Here is an 18241-nt window from a genome sequence, read left to right on the forward strand (position 1 = left end):
AATCTGAAACCACCCTTTAGAGCAGGGGACAAGGCATCTCTTAGAGATGCAAGAAATAACTTGTCTTGGGGGATCAAGAGAGCAAAAATGCCAGTGCCCAGAGAGGCTTAATAGTCACTTTACAGACAACAGAGACACACATCGTCTGTAGCAAGGAATCTGGGCTTTCACAGACTACAAAGCCCCCCACAAGTCTCTGACAGTGACCCCTCCCTCTCCAACCTGCTAAATGACTTCTATGTATGCTTTGAGGCCACAAACAACATCCCTGCCCTGAAAGCCCCACCACAGCCTGGTGAACCGGCCCTGTGTTACACCCCTACCATTGTAAAGAGAGTCCTGTCCTGGATTAACCCCCGCAAGGCCGCAGGAGCAGACCAGATACCAGGGATGGTTCTCAGGGATTGTGTGGAGCAACTGAAGAATGCACTCACAGACATCTGCAGCTTTTATGGCTGAGGACTACAGTTGACTTGCTGACTTTAGGACTGCAGTTGCCATGAACAGTTTTGCACTGAAGTTTCCATCAATGAAGAGTTTATAACTTCAATGAAACTGACTTCATGTTAAAACTGTTAATGTTATATTCATGTTGTCTGTTGTTGCCCAAATGAGGATGGGTTCCCTTTTGAGTCTGGTTCCTCTCGAGGTTTCTTCCTCATACCATCTGAGGGAGTTTTTCCTTGCCACCGTCGCCACAGGCTTGCTCATTGGGGATAGATTAGGGATAAAATTAGCTCATGTTTTAAGTCGTTCAAATTCTGTAAAGCTGCTTTGCGACAATGTTTATTGTTAAAAGCGCTATACAAATAAACTTGACTTGACATCTTTTGCACTGGGCTTCTGTAATTGGATCCTGGTCTTCCTCACTAGCAGGCTGCAGTCAGTCAGGATAGGAGTCAAGACATCCAGCACCACTACACTGAGCACCAGCTCTCCACAGGGCTGTGTGCTCAGCCCACTCCTTTTTGCCCTCCTGGCCCCTGACTGCTCTGCCAGAACCAGCACCAATCACATCAACAAATTCACAGACAACATAACAGTGGTGGGTCTAAACATGAATGACGATGATACACAGTACAAATCGGAGGTACAGCAGCTGGTCATGTGGTGTAACAAAAACAGACTCTCCTTAAATGTGGAGAAGACCAAAGAGATGGTTGTTGATTTCAGGAAAGGATGCAGTGCACACCCCCAGCTGACCATCAATGGCATCAGCATCGAACACCAAGTTTCTGGGGGTGCACATTGCTGATACGTTGAACTGGTCCATCAACACCACAGCTCTCACCAAGAAAGCCCAGCAACGTCTCCACTTCCTGCAGAGATGAAGAAAAGTTAACACCCCCACCACCACCACCACCCATTATCACAACATTCTACAGGAAACCATCGAGAGCACCTTAACTCAGTACATCACAGCATGGTATAGGAACTGTACAACTGCAGACTGCAAGCTCATATGTAGACTAGTGAGAGCAGTGGAAAAAATCACAGGTGTCTCTCTCTGTGCCATATCTGACATCTACACAGATCGGTGTGTCAGAAAAGCCACAAAAATAATATCAGACCCCTCCCTCCACCTCTTTGCACTTTTACTGTCTGGCAGCAGGCTCCAGAGCAAGGTCCGCAAGAGTGAGTAACAGCTTTTTCCACCAAGTCATTAGGACACTGAACTCACATTGGATGTTGCCCCCTCCCCTCCCCCAGAAAACATCAAGATGGCACACAATTCTGCGCTCAAATGCACTTCATACACTTTTATCAGTTCCAGTATTATAACCTTGCAAAAAGCACCAGCACTTTCCTCTTCAATCTGTTTTTTTTAAAGAAATGTTCACTTTCAGACATGTGAGTGTGTGTGTTTGTTGTTTTTAAATGTGATCTATTTTACTCTAACTTGTTGAGAACAGCATTTTGCTTCTACATGCTGAAATGTATATTTAGAAATGACAAATTTGATTCTGTGATTCTGATACAGTTAACACAATACAATCAATACACTACAGTCATTGCTCCAGTTATTACAGTGCAGTACACTACAGTAGGTATACTACAGTCAGCACAATACTATCAGTACATTGCAGTCAGTACATTACTGTAAGGTACAGTTCAGTCAGCACTGTGCAGTCAGCACTATACAGTCAGTACTATACAGTCAGTACACTATAATCAGTACATTAGTCAGTACACTGCAGTCAGTACACTGCATTTAGTACATTACAGTCAGTATAATAGTCAGTACATTACAGTTAGTACAATAGTTATTACAATACAGTTAGTACATTACAGTCAGTACACTTCAGTTATTATCCCCTGCTGGGTGAAAGGCCCGAAGGGGGATTATATCGTGGCAATGTCCATCCGTCCATCCATCTGTCTGTCTGTCCATCTGTCCCGGGAAGGGTACTCACCTTCTGAAATCAACTCCTCTCACAATTTTTGGAGGAATTTAACAAAACTTGACAGGATTCTTTGTTATATGTCGGTAATACGCATATTGCAATTTCATTCAATTCAGTCACATTTTACCTGAGTTATGGCCTTATAGCATAGATATAGTTGCCAGCGGGGGATTTTGTGCTGTCAGAGCGCTCTTGTTACAATACAGCCAATACATTACAGTAGGTACACAACAGTCAGCACTGTGCAGTCAGTACACTACAGTCAGCATTATCCAGTCATTACACTACAGTCAGTACACTACAGTCAGCATTATCCACTCATTACACTACAGTCAGCACTATCCAGTCAGTACACTACAGTCAGCACTATCCAGTCAGTACACTACATTTAGTACACTACAGTCAGCACTATCCAGTCAGTACACTACATTTAGTACACTACAGTCAGCACTATCCAGGCAGTACGCTACAGTCAGCACTATCCAGTCAGTACACTACAGTCAGTACACTACAGTCAGCACTATCCAGTCAGTACACTACAGTCAGCACTATCCAGGCAATGCACTAGTCACTACATTACAGTCAGCACTATTCAGGCAGTACACTACAGTCAGCACTATCCAGGCAATACACTAGTCACTACATTACAGTCAGCACTATCCAGTCAGTACACTACAGTCAGCACTATCTAGGCAATACAGTAGTCACTACATTACAGTCAGCACTATTCAGGCAGTACACTACAGTCAGTACTATCCAGGCAATACACTACAGTCAGTACATTACAGTCAGCACTATCCAGGCAGTACACTACAATCAGTACACTACAGTCAGCACTATCCAGTCAGTACACTACAATCAGTACACTACAGTCAGCATTATCCAGGCAGTACACTACAGTCAGCACTATCCAGGCAGTACGCTACAGTCAGCACGATACAGTCAATACACTACAGTCAGCACTATCCAGTCAGTACACTACAGTCAGCACTATCCAGGCAGTACACTACAGTCAGCACTATCCAGACAGTACACTACAGTCAGCACTATCCAGGCAGTACACTACAGTCAGCACTATCCAGGCAGTACACTACAGTCAGTACACTACAGTCAGTATATTGCAGTCAGCACTATCCAGGCAGTACACTACAGTCAGCACTATCCAGGCAGTACACTCCAGTCAGTACACTACAGTCAGCACTATCCAGGCAGTACACTACAGTCAGTACACTACAGTCAGCACTATCCAGGCAATGCTCTACAGTCAGTACACTACAGTCAGCACTATCCAGACAATACACGACAGTCAGTATATTGCAGTCAGCACTATCCAGGCAGTACACTACAGTCAGTACACTACAGTCAGCACTATCCAGACAATGCACGACAGTCAGTATATTGCAGTCAACACTATCCAGGCAGTACACTACAGTCAGCACTATCCAGTCAGTACACTACAGTCAGAACACTACAGTCAGCACTATCCAGTCAGTACACTACAGTCAGTACACTACGGTCAGCACTATCCAGGCAATGCACGACAGTCAGTATATTGCAGTCAGCACTATCCAGGCAGTACACCTACAGTCAGCACTATCCAGGCAGTACACTACAGTCAGCACTATCCAGGCAGTACACTACAGTCAGTACACTACAGTCAGCACTATCCAGGCAATGCACTACAGTCAGTATATTGCAGTCAGCACTATCCAGGCAGTACACTACAGTCAGCACTATCCAGGCAGTACACTCCAGTCAGTACACTACAGTCAGCACTATCCAGGCAGTACACTACAGTCAGTACACTACAGTCAGCACTATCCAGGCAATGCACTACAGTCAGTACACTACAGTCAGCACTATTCAGACAATGCACGACAGTCAGTATATTGCAGTCAGCACTATCCAGGCAGTACACTACAGTCAGCACTATCCGGGCAGTACACTCCAGTCAGTACACTACAGTCAGCACTATCCAGGCAGTGCACTACAGTCAGTACACTACAGTCAGCACTATCCAGGCAATGCACTACAATCAGTATATTGCAGTCAGCACTATCCAGGCAGTACACTACAGTCAGCACTATCCAGGCAATGCACTACAGTCAGTACACTACAGTCAGCACTATCCAGGCAATGCACTACAGTCAGTATATTGCAGTCAGCACTATCCAGGCAGTACACTAGACTGTAGTGTACTGACTGGATAGTGCTGACTGAGCACTATCCAGTCAGTACACTACAGTCAGAACACTACAGTCTGTATGCAACAGTCAGTAACTGCACACTTAGCAAGTGCACTTAAATGTAAGTGTACCTGTTAAATATGGACTAAGCAAAAGTACAAGACTTCTAGAGAGTGATTAGATAAAGATCAGTGTGCTCAGGCTACGTTTACATTACGTCGAATCAGCGGATCATCAGATTAACATTCTTAAAACGATTCGCGTTTACACTAAAACCGTTAGCCGTGCACACAGCAACGCCAATACGCGGATACGCTAATCACATGACTTTAGACGGCACGTAACATGATCCCAGTGCATTTCAGACGGCGCGTAACATGATCCCAGTGCATTTCAGACGGCGCGTAACATGATCCCAGTGCATTTAGGGCATGCGCAAGGCTCACCACTTGCAAGTAGAAGGATGGCAAGCCGCGCAAGGCTCACCACTTGCAAGTAGAAGGATGGCAAGCCTAATACACGGATACGCTCGGCTCCGCAGGCATCCTGCGCTCCAAATCACTCCGCCCTGAACAGCGAGTGCCCTCTGGAGGGTGCGCACTCCGGCCCTGCGCAGCTCACAGAGCGCGTGAGTGAAGTGCACAAGTCACGATTCGGGACTGAGCCGCTGTGTGTGTGATCCCAGCGCATATCACTTACTACTTGCAAGTGGAAGGATGGCAAGCCGAAAGACAATCATAACTACACAATGGACAGTATTTGCATCAGTATTTGCAGTATTTTCATACTTTTATACTCTTTAATGAAAGGTGATACAAGGCGGAAGTCCGCGCCGTTTTTCAGCAGTCGCGTCACATGACCAACGCCAGCGAATTAGGAAGGTGGATGTCACAGTGACGTTGTCCAATGAGACGCCAGCTAGAGCTCAGCACAGCGTATTCGCGTATTCTGAATGTTTACACAGCACCGGAGCTGACATGATCTGGATTGAATACGTGGACGCTGGCGGATTCCCGTTTCCTGGCTTTTCCAGGGGGTTTAATGTAAACGGACAGTGCATCCGCGAAGAAAACGAGACAGATACGGTCTAATGTAAACGTAGCCTCAGTCTGCTCCTCTAAAGTGTGCACTTGAAGTGTGAAGTGTGTACTCTCAAGCAGTGTCTCACTTTTACTGTGGATAAGTATGTTCACACTGAGGAACTGTAGTGCGACAGACAGACAGACAGACAGACAGACAGACTTTTCTCCCCATGTTCCTATGATTTCATTTTGTTTTAATGGCAGTGATTTGATTATATATTTATATTATCTCCAGTTATATTTGATTATAACTCATGGGTGATGTGCTCTTGTGGCTATGACAGGACTTAAAGTTACAGGAAAGAAAGAAAGAAAGAAAGAAAGAAAGAAAGAAAGAAAGAAAGAAAGAAAGAAAGAAAAATCTGAGATATAGATGCACATGAAGTAGAAAGAATGAAAAAAAGAAATTATGGGAAGAGGGAGGGAATAGATGATGAAAAGGAAAAAAGAAAGGGAGGAAATGGGAAGAGGAAGAAAGAATGTGGGAAAGCAAGAAAGGAGGGAAGGAATGAAGAAAAGAAAGAAAGAAAAACTATAAGAAAGAAAGATTAGCTTCCATGCTTATTATCTTCATTTGCTTTGTGGTTTATTTAAATCTTGTGGTGTAATAGCTGTAAATTATTTCTGTATGTTCTGTTTACAGGTTTTAAATCACTTGCGTAAAAAGTTGAAGAACATGTCCAAAAAATCAGAGGCATCTAAGAGGAAGGTAAGGCTTTTAAATGCACCTTTTATAAAATTTTAATAATGTTGTTTAGCATCACAAATTGAACTACAAATGGCAGTGATTTGATTATATATTTATATTATCTCCAGTTATATTTGATTATAACTCATGGGTGATGTTAGGGCTGCACCTTCAGGTTTTAAGCCCCAAAGGGTTTTTCCAGCTTGGTCTGGTTAAATAAGTCTCTTTCCTTACCCATTGCTCTCACTTTAAAAATTCACTTATACTGTGTTAGGGCTGGTGTGTAGGTACCTGAGATCTGCTCTGATTGCTGTGGATGGATAAGTAGGTTGACCTACACTTTTGATGCTGGCATAACTAATTTAGCTGAAAATATACTGCAAATGTGGCATAAATGTAAAAATGAACTGTAGTCTTAGCCCTGAAATGTGGGATTGATGAAGCACCTAATTGCCTAGTCGAACTAATGTTACAGTGTGCAACAAGCCTGGGGCCTGAACACTGGGGCGCCCAAACACAGTTCATTTAACTTCATGGAAATGTCATATGTCAAAATGCAGGATTCCATTAAAATATCTGATGTGCAATGTCAAAGAGATGAATCAATATACAAAATATACAAGATCGACAAGACTGACTTTCCATGAGTTCTGAGATAAAGTTTTAGTAGAAGCCACATGTCTGTTTTTTTTTAAATGTCTTAACACTTGCATTTAACATTATGTTTAACTTCTGATGAAGTACTAGGGACCCACACTCCTACAGTAGCCATTTCTACTGCATCCTGAAGTTCTCATTGCTACCTTTTACTCAGTTCAGGTTGGATTCAGAATTGAATTCTGCGTGCAATGAAGATTGAATAACAAAATTGGTATTCTGTCATCAGACATAACACTGTAAATATGCACTATGCAGAAATAATGCAGGAATTTCCTTCAATTTAGACATGCCTTAGTTACACGTGTACTTCTTCAACCCAGACTAACAGCAAAGAAGTTCGTATGGGACTTATTTACAGCACCATCGCAACACTGAATATTAACTGTCATAAGTTTAACTACACTGTAAAAATAATCTGTCATTTTAACAGGAAAACCCTGGCAGCTGGGGTGACCAGAAAATCCCTGTAAAAAATACAGCACCCCAGTAGATCACTTTACTGGCGAACATGTAAAGTGATTTACAGTGAATGAAATCATGGCTGAAATCACACTAAAACACTGCACTTGCTGCAGTTAATAACACTGTTGGGTGGTTGTTTACATTTTAATAACTTTGCCTAAATGTTGTTAGAAATCGTTAGAATTCAGTTAGAAATGGTTGCGAGTTGGAATTGAATAGTGTTTCTAGTTTCATGCAGGCTGGCATAAGCAATGAATTTATATGCATAGCCCAGAAGGCTATGTACTTTTACTAAGAAAAACCCTTCATTCTGCAGTAAGTGCATGTCAAATTGACACAAGTTTTCTGTTATGAGTGTTACAGTATTTCTCTGTTTTTGTTACCAGTACTTGTAGCTTTAACAAATAAATTTACATATTGATGTTGTAAATATAACAAAAACGTTCTGTTTACTGGTTTACAAAATTTAACAGTGATTTGAACAACAAATATATGTTTCGTGGTTTACAGTGCTGTTCTGTATGCATTTCATATAGTTTTACTGTAAATTTCACAGTCATTTTTTACAGTGTAGGATGCACTGTATGCCACATACTGCAGCAAAGTATTTAACCAAGTTAACCTCTATCACTTTACTATTTGAATAAGCTCGATATACACCGATCGGTCATAACATGATGACCACTGATAGGTGAAGTGAATAACATTATCCCATTACAGTGGCACTTGTCAAGGGGTGGGATATATTAAGCAGCAAGAGAACAGTCATTTCTTGAAGTTGATGTGTTGGAAGCAGGAAAAACGGGCAAGTGTAAGGATCCATGTGACTTTGACAGGGGAAAAATTATGATGGCTAGATGACTGGGTCTGAGCATCTCCAAAATGGCACATCTTGTAGGGTGTTCCCAGTATGTAGTGGTTAGTACCTACCAAAAGTGGTCCAAGGAAGGACAACCGGTGAACCGGCGACAGGGTCATGGGTGTCGAAGGCTCATTGATTTGCATGGGGCAGAAAGGCTTGACCATATGGTCAGTTTGTGCTAAAGTAGCTCTTCTGTGGGATTGGACCTTATGGGCTAGTCTTCGTTCCCCATGCAAATCAGTGAGCCTTGGCTGCCCATGACCCTGTCGCTGGGTCACCGGTTATCCTTCCTTTGACCACTTTTGGTAGGTACTAACCACTACATACCAGGAACACCCCACAAGATGTGCCATTTTGGAGATGCTTAGACCCAGTCATCTAGCCGTCACAATTTGGCCCTTGTCAAAGTTGCGCAGATCCTTACGCTTGCAAATTTTTCCTGCTTCTAACACATCGACTTTGAGAACTGACTGTTCTCTTGCTGCCTAATATATCCCACCCCTTGACAGGTGCCACTATAATGAGATACTTAAGTAATATTGACTGGCGTTGAGTGGTATATCAGATATATTCCATTCAGCTAGCATGATATTGAATGAGTCGAAAACAAGTAGCTGAATGGAATATATCTGATATACCACGAAAAATAGCCATTATTATTATTATTATAAACATACACACTCCTTTTGGGTGTTCAACACGTCTTTCTCTTTCAAAATCTCTCAAAATTTTCCGTATGTAATAAAGCAAACCCAGTGGCCAAATTGTCACAGTCACTTGCTAGTTTTACATCTCTGACGTGTGATGTCATGATGTCTTGACAACCATACAATATCATAAACCATATTCAATGCTCATTCACCATTGGGTAGAGCAGTGGTTCCCAAACTGGGAGGTGCGACCCCTGGGGGGGGGGGGGGGGGGGGGGGGGGGGGGCGCAGTGGAACTGCAGGGGGGGCGTCAAAGGATCTCCTGCTATAGAGATCTTGCAGTCACATGACCGGAAAGTACACAACCGCCATCTTGTCAGTCAAAAACACCGCTGAATACTGCTGCACTCGTGTACAGAATGGATCAATTTCAACCGACGGACTACACGGCTCATTTTTCTAATGAACAGATAACTAGATATATGTCTAAAATAAACGATCTACAGATTTGTGACCCTTATGGCTTACCGGACGGAGTTTTCACGACTGGATTTTGAACTGCCAGCGGAATACCCGGACGTGTATAATTACCTCATTAACTTTCCCTTGCTGTTCAGTGGTGAAGCACTGCGTGCTTATAAATTTCTGGACAGTTATCTTTACAGAAATTCAGGATTTGTCAGCGACTCAGATGTGGCATCTTGTAAACAAGAATCCTCATTGGACGGGTAAGTCACTTAAGTATTGAGTATAGCACTGACCAGCCGATTATAGAATAAGGTAATTCCAGCTCGTCCGTCTTGTTTACATGGATCTGGCGTTGGAGAGGTAGAGGCTTGGCAGTGGAGATTTGAGTAGCTGTTTTCTGAGCTTAGTCAACAGGCCGGCTCTGCAGCCTCGCTTTTGCTTCCGCTCCCGGCGCTGCCTCCTTCGCTTTGCTTCTGATAACAATCCACGGAGACCCCGCTGGTCTCGCTATCTCATCCGGAATGTTGTGCATGCGATGGAAATCGCTACAAACCGTCATTTTCTGCTGGAAACCAATGTCCAGTAAGTCCATACGGTTGTAGTGGATATTGAAGTCCGGTACAGACGAACAACACGCAAAAATACACACAAAAAACATAAAAAACGTGCACAGGTAGTGAGAGCTTGTAGCCGCAGCCGTTGTAGTAGAATTGTATATAGTAGGGTTTTCCAGAAGAAAAGGTAGAAGTAAAAGCAGAAGTAGAAGGCGGAATATGGCGTTTGACCGACAAGATGGCGTCTGTCACAATCTGGATCGGCTGTGACGTCACATGCAAGTGCTCCATACACTCCAGTCCAGCTAATCGCGGTAATGCACTTACCTTCACTGGGTTTGCAAACCGCAATAAAATAAACAAGAAGAACGAGCGACGTTTGTTCTGCAGAAACCGTAGAAGAAGACGTGAAAAGTAGAGTGAGAAGTAGCCTAAGAGTGAAAAGTAGAGTGAGAAGTAGAATGAAAAGTAAAGATGGACAGGTTTGTGACAGGCGCAAAGCGAAAATCAGATGGCAAGTCACATGTAATGCGACCCCAACAACAACGGAAAAGAAAAAGGTAAAAACAAGAAAATATGACGAGGCATATCTGTCCCTGGGCTTTACAAGCACTGTGGTCGGCCAAGAAGAGAGACCGCAGTGTGTTGTGTGTCTAAAAATACTAGCGGCCGACAGTCTAAAGCCCAATAAAATGAAAAGACACTTGGAAACCCACCACCCTGAACATGTGAACAAGCACCTTGATTTTTTTAAAAAGAAACTGGAAAACTGTCATGCCCAGCAGAGTCACTTTGTCCAAAGTGCATCTGTCCCTGCGAAAGCACAACTTGCTTCTTACAAGGTAGCCTTCAGAGTTGCCCAGTGCAAAAAAGCGCACACCATAGCGGAGGAGTTAATACTACCCGCAGCTATTGACATGGTTTCAACTCTAATTGATGAATCAACTGCCAGTAAACTGAAAACTATCCCGTTGTCAAACAACACTATTTCAAGACGTATAAGTGACCTCTCTGCAGATATGGAAGAGCAGCTTATTGAAAAGATAAAAGATGGTCATTTTGCGCTGCAAATGGATGAGGCAACGGACAGTAATAAAGACAGTCTGTTAATAACATACGTCAGGTATATTGACGAGGAAGATATAAAAGAGGATTTGCTTTTCTGCAAATATATCCCTAACAGAGCCACTGCAGAGGAACTTTTCCAAATTATTGACACATATTTGAAAGAGGCAGACCTGAAGTGGGAGGACTGTGTGGGAGTTTGTACAGACGGGGCTCAGGCGATGGCTGGTAAACACAGCGGACTGCAAGCTCTCATCAGACGCGTCTCCCCCAAAGCACAGTGGACACACTGCCTGCTTCACAGAGAGGCACTTGCCTCCAAAGACCTAAGTCCTGAGCTAAACTCAGTGTTGATAGATGTCATCACAACAGTCAACTACATAAAAACCAGACCCCTGAAATCCAGAATCTTATCTTCAATATGTGAAGAAATGGGATCTCAGCACACAGCTCTGTTGTGGCACAGTGAGTATAGATGGCTTTCACGAGGGAAGGTTCTGTCCAGGGTTTTTGAACTGAAGGATGAGATTGGAGTTTTCTTGACTGAAGAAGTGGTGTGCAAAAAAGCGCACACCATAGCGGAGGAGTTAATACTACCCGCAGCTATTGACATGGTTTCAACTCTAATTGATGAATCAACTGCCAGTAAACTGAAAACTATCCCGTTGTCAAACAACACTATTTCAAGACGTATAAGTGACCTCTCTGCAGATATGGAAGAGCAGCTTATTGAAAAGATAAAAGATGGTCGTTTTGCGCTGCAAATGGATGAGGCAACGGACAGTAATAAAGACAGTCTGTTAATAACATACGTCAGGTATATTGACGAGGAAGATATAAAAGACAGTCTGAAACTTGCCCGCAAGTTTCATGATAAAAAGTTCTTACAAAAGCTTGCCTATCTCAGTGACATATTTCAGAAGCTAAATGAACTGAATTTACAGTTGCAAGGCACCAACACTCATCTTCCACAACTCACAGACAAAATAACTTCTTTCACAAAAAAAAAAAAATGAAGATGTGGGAGAGAAGGCTTGCAGAGGGAAACATGGACTCATTTGAAAACCTGAAAGCATACCTTGACAAAAATGAGCTGGAAAATACAATTCTTCCATGTATGAAGGCTCATATCTCGGCCCTGCAAAAGCACTTTCAGAGGTACTTCCCTGAGGATTATGACTGGATACGAGACCCCTTTCAAGCAACTGTACCTGCAGACTTCAGTGCCACAGAGGAAGAACAGTACATTGACATGACATCTGACTCAAGAAAGAGATTACAGTTCACATCCACTTCACTGACTGTGTTTTGGATTGGAGTGGAGAAAGACTATCCACTACTTGGTCAAAGAGCTATGGACATACTGTTGCCTTTTGCCACATCCTATTTATGTGAAACGGTTTTCTGCAGTTGCTGCAATCAAGACCAAATACAGATCTAAGCTGAACATTGAACATGAACTGAGAGTGGCTATTTCCAAACAGCAACCCCACTTTGAAAAAATTTGCAAAACAAAGCAAGCCCACACCAGTCACTGATTCATATGTAGCACTTTGAATGATGCTGATGCAGGTCACTGCAGAAATAGCGTGCACATAAGGTTTTCATTTCAGTTTGGAATTTGTTGGTGTTGCACTGTTCCTCAATTAAATGTTAAAACATGAAGTTAAATTTACCTGAACACATATTCAAGAATGTAATACTGTCTGAATGCTGAATGAATACTAGAATTCAATTTAAAGTTTGTTAGTATTGCTAGTTTTCAGCATAACAAACAATAAAAACTGTGAAATTGAAATGTGAAGTGATATGTACATATTTTAGAAAGAAAAGATCTTTATATAGTGTTTATATATTATTTAATTTATTCAAAACAAAGAAGGTGCGATAGATTTGGGGTGGGTGGGATCGGGTGCGGTGAGGGGTGGGGGGCTTACAATGTTCTTATATCATCAAAGGGGGGCTTGAGAAAAAAAGTTTGGGAACCACTGGGGTAGAGTGACGTAATACACATAGGATAAGCGATATGTTAACAATATTGCATGCTATCAAACCAAATGAATGAAACCCGCTAAAACGGAATAGAATACATGTTTTTCTTCCATTGAAAAAGTGTCCTGTATGGATAATAATCAATGTTATTCACTTTACCTGGCAGTGGTTTTAATGTTATGGTTGATTGGTGTGTAGTAAGTTATTTTACTTATTTTTTAACATCACTTTTTTAACAGCACACTTCAGGCATAAAGTTTGTGCTTTTCCTGACATTATCACACTTGACGGGCTCATGAAACACAATCAGGTTTGCAAGTCATGTGATAACATGATAACTTTTCAAAATGCAGATAGTTTTTAGAATGTAAATACTTTCGGCTACAGAGGATATTACTTTATGCATTTTGAAAATACTGTCATGCCAACGTTGGAAACTGCATCCAGCTACAATATCCAGAACACAACACGACCTCCGGATATGGCCGCCATGGACTAAATGCCATGTACTTGCTATGCAACAAATTTTGGCAATTTGCGTATTCTGAACAGGCCCAGGAAATGGACTTGTGTAGCTGCATAACTTGAATCTGAATACAAGGAACATTCCCTGCATAAATATTGACTAAAGTTGCCAAATCCGTTGACTTAATATGAACTTAACATGAGCTAACATTGCATAACAGGCCACTGTTACCTGCTGTGCATTGTTTTCTGGGGAATTGCTGTACTTTTAAACTGCTGCAGTGGGTTAATTGCCTCAGGTGCATTGGGGTTTGGGCATTTTGCATGCAATAGATTAATTATATCCATCTACTAAAACATGCACAATCGAGACGTGAGTTGATATTCTCATACACACTCTTGTATTATGTTGTACATCAATGAATCGGTCTGATCATTCTCATAGTGAGTCTTATTCATGACATTATGTACAATAAGATTGTGCTGCGTGTTTTAAATACTGCCTCATTAAAAATGTATTATGTCCTGCAGTATAGTCGTGATGCGGATTGTAATGTCAAAAGTTACACCAGACACTAAGACCTCTTTGGAGAACTGAACCGCTTTAGTGTTTCCTCAATCCATAAATCAGTGTACAATATACAGCACATAAAACACAGTGACTTTTTCTGACCAAAAATCAAATAGAAAAACACATAACTCAGACATTCATTCGTTTTCGGAAAGCAATGAATCAATGATGGATCTCAACAAATAGAAAGAAACACAAAATAAAGCAAGGTAAAAAGATCCAGTCTGGTCATGAGCATGTATAAAAAATACATCAAGACAAGGTTTTGTATTTAGCATTCATTTGTGCTTTTTAAAAAATGCAAATGGCTTTTGTGGAATGAATCAAAACAAAACCAGCAACAGTGTTAAGGATACTGTGATGAATCTGGGGCTGATTTCTTTCTAGCCCAGACTGTAGATATAACAGCCTCTTAGTAATAGTTGTGTCAGGTGATTACTCCGTCCATCGGCTGTCCATCGCTAGCGATGATGACTGCTTCATTAGGATGTGCAGAAACACAGATGGGCCGTGAGGCCTGCACCAGGGCGATAGAGTTGTCCGCAGTGGTGGCATGAATGAGCCTATTTCTTCTCCGAATTAAGTGCTTTCCACAGTGAGGTAAGACAAACAATGTCGTGCCCCCATTGTGTTGTCTCTCTGGACCTCCAGACCTGATGCCAAGTTGTGCACAAAAGTGCCACAGACCTGATGGGTATGTTGTAAGTTGCCCCGCAGTGACAACTGACTTGCCAAGTGATGCCATCCATTGGCCATTTGAGTGGTTCTTCCGCATGCCATCAGGTGGTGTGCCATTGACCCTGTTGGGTTCATCTGCCACATTGCACCAAAAAGCGCCCTGCTGCTAGCGCCTTATTGGTGATGTACTATTTAACCCATAGCTGGAATCCAGGCAGGTGCTACCATTCTGAGTCAGAGCGGACCTAGGAGCAATGGTGATTAAGGGGTAACTCCACTTTCCCCAATACTCAAGTTCTCCCGGACCTGAGACTCACCACCAGTTGCAGTTTAAAGTCATACCCAGGACTTATCAGGTGATTGTCAAGTCAAATTTATTTTTATAGCGCTTTTGACAATAGACATTGTCTCAAAGCAGCTTTACAGAATTCTAATGACTTTAAACATGAGCTAATTTTATCCCTAATCTATCCCCAATGAGCAATCCTGTGGCGACAGTGGCAAGGAAAACTCCCTCAGACGACATAATTCCACACTATTCCTCACTACCTCATCTTAACAGCTGCTAGTTTGTTTATACTGCTTATTTCATGTTTACCTGCTATACCTCAAGTGCCCTTGACTGTTTTGTTTATTTGAACGTGTGTGTGTGTGTGTGTGTGTGTATATGAGTGTTTAGTCTACGTCTACTTCATATCTAGAGTGTTTATACTGTTTATATTGTCTGTTTGAGTGTTTAGTCTTTGTCTAGTTCTTATCTAGTGTTTATACTGTTTATTTATACTGTTTATATTGTTTGAGTGTTTAGTCTATGTCTAGTTCCTATCTAGAGTGTTTATACTGTTTATATTGTTTGTTTTTTCAATTATTCTATTTTTATTTTTATTTATTGCATTGCCTGTTTGCACCGTGGGTCAGAGAGGACTGAAATTTCATCTGTGCTGTATGTCAAGCATGTATAGCATATTTGACAATAAAGTTGACTTGACTTGACTTGAACCAGACTCAAAAGGGAACCCATCCTCATTTGGGTGATAACAGACAATGTGATTATAAAATTTTTAATAGTTTTAACATGAAGTCTGTTTCATTGATGTTATAATCTCTTCATTGATGGAAACTTGAGTGCAAAACTGTTCATGACAACTGCAGTCCTAAAGTTAGGAAGTCAACTGTAGTCCTCAGCCATAAAAGCATTACTGTAAGTGTCCAGTGTGATTACACGCAGTGACACTCCCTCTAGATTTGATCTCTGTGGGAAATGAGAACTATAGTCACAGATATACAAGGTGGATTATTTACTCTGTCAAAATTTAGAAAGTGGCCCTTTCAGAATTAATGGACAATTCCTGACAATTGCTGGGTTTCAGTCACATGACTTTTCTTAGCAGTTTTACCAGAAGTGAAATAGCTGGTGGCCTAAACGGCTGCCATATTGCAAACAACTAGCGATAACTTCTCAGAGTATGCTCGTAATCTCCAGTGGTGCTTGAAAGTTTGTGAACCCTTTAGAATTTTCTATATTTCTGCATAAATATGACCTAAAACATCATCAGATTTTCACACAAGTCCTAAAAGTAGATAAAGAGAACCCACTTAAACAAATGAGACAAAAATATTATACTTGGTCATTTATTTATTGAGGAAAATGATCCAATATTCCATATCTGTGAGTGGCAAAAGTATGTGAACCTTTGCTTTCAGTATCTGGTGTGACCCCCTTGTGCAGCAATAACTGCAAATAAATGTGTGGCAGCGGGGGCGTGGTCAAGCGCCGGTCTGTGACAGGAGGGCGGAGTTGGGGAAGGTAAGTGGCAGAATCGCTTCACCTGAGTGTCATTAACCTGTGTTTTGTGTGTGTTCTCCCCAGTAAACCGCCCTACTTAAGGAGGGAAAGGGAGAGCGGAAGGGAGCTTCTTCCCCGGCAGAGCCGACAGTGTGTGTGTGTCTCTCTGTCTACTTGATTTAAAACATTGTTAGACTGAAAAGTTCGGCAATAAAGCCTTCTGAAAACCCTTGATCTCTGTCCTGCCGTCCTCTGTGCTACACCCACACGCTATTCGCGCTACAGTGGTGCCGAAACCCGGGACAAGGTGGAGCATCAGTCCTGCAGCCCCATGGAATCCTCCCCGTTCGCGGACTTGGTCCACGCCCTTGCCACGGCTCAGCAGAGCCAGCACCAGGCACTCGTCACGCTCCGGAAGGAGCAGGAGCTCCGCTTCGAAGCCCTGGTGCTGGCTCAACAGGAAGATCGAGAGGCGTTCCGGCGTCTCCTCGCGTCGGCGGGGTCCACCAGCGCCCCGGCCGCGGGCCCGTCTCCCCTCACCTTAACTAAGATGGGCCCGCAGGACGACCCCGAGGCTTTCATCACGTTGTTCGAGCAGGTCGCAGAAGCCTCGGGGTGGCCGATGGAGCAGCGCGCGGCGCGCCTCCTCCCCCTCCTGACGGGAGAGGCGCAGCTGGCCGCACTACAGCTCCCCGCCGATCGCCGGCTGCCCTATGCCGACCTTCGCCGGGCTGTCCTCCAGCGCGTGGGGCGCACACTGGAGCAGCAGCGCCAGCGCTTCCGCGCGCTGCGGATGGAGGAAGTCGGCAGCCCATTCGCGTTCGGCCAGCAGCTCCGGGACGCCTGCTGGCGGTGGCTGAAGGCCGAAGATCGCGACGCCGAGGGAATCATCAACCAGGTGGCGCTGGAACAGTTCACCGCCCGCTTACCAGCCGGAACCGCAGAGTGGGTCCAGTGCCACCGCCCGGCGTCGCTGGATCAGGCCGTGGGACTGGCGGAGGATCATCTGGTGGCTGTTCCGGCGGCCGGACAACCACCGACATCGTCTTCTCTCTCCTCTCCTCTCTCTCTTTCTCTCCCCCCTCCTCCCGTGTCTCGTCCTCGCCCCATTCCCCCACCACGGAGGTGGGGGCCGGCTCCACCCCAGCCGGCCCGCCGCACCCGTGGTGCCCTCCCGTTTCTCCCTTCTGTGTCTGTCTCTCCCCCCCCTCAGGTGAGTGAGCCTCAGAACACAGCTGCAGAGGGAAGGCCTGGGCCGGTTTGCTGGCGCTGCGGGGAACCGGGCCACCTGCAGCAACAGTGTGCAGCGATGGAGGTGGGGGCGGTGGTGCGGATCCCCGACGCGCCAGAGGCTGCCCTCGATCGGGCCAGAGCGTATCGCATACCGGTAAGTGTACAAGGGGCTACATATCAGGCGTTGGTGGATTCAGGTTGCAATCAGACCTCAATCCGCCAAAGCCTGGTGCAAGACGAGGCATTGGGGGGAGCACAAGGGGTGAAGGTGTTGTGTGTGCACAGGGATATTCACAGCTACCCGTTGGTGTCGGTCCACATATATTTCAGAGGGGCAAAATCAATAGTGAAGGTGGCGGTTAATCCTCGCCTTACCCACTCTTTGATCTTGGGGACTGATTGGCCGGGATTTCGGGGTTTGATGGCACGCCTAG

At 43.8% G+C, this 18241-nt stretch overlaps 1 protein-coding gene across 1 annotated transcript in view; it reads left to right on the forward strand.

The window, feature by feature from the left end:
* Window positions 1-18241, forward strand: part of LOC132871591 (galanin receptor type 1-like) — a 55554-nt gene that overhangs the window by 2595 nt on the left and 34718 nt on the right. The window contains exon 2 of the mRNA XM_060905869.1: window positions 6317-6382. Within this exon, the coding sequence (XP_060761852.1) occupies window positions 6317-6382 (66 nt within the window). The remainder of the gene's footprint in view (window positions 1-6316; window positions 6383-18241) is intronic.

This window comes from Neoarius graeffei, chromosome 23 (assembly GCF_027579695.1).
Source record: "Neoarius graeffei isolate fNeoGra1 chromosome 23, fNeoGra1.pri, whole genome shotgun sequence".
Lineage (NCBI taxonomy): Eukaryota > Metazoa > Chordata > Actinopteri > Siluriformes > Ariidae > Neoarius > Neoarius graeffei.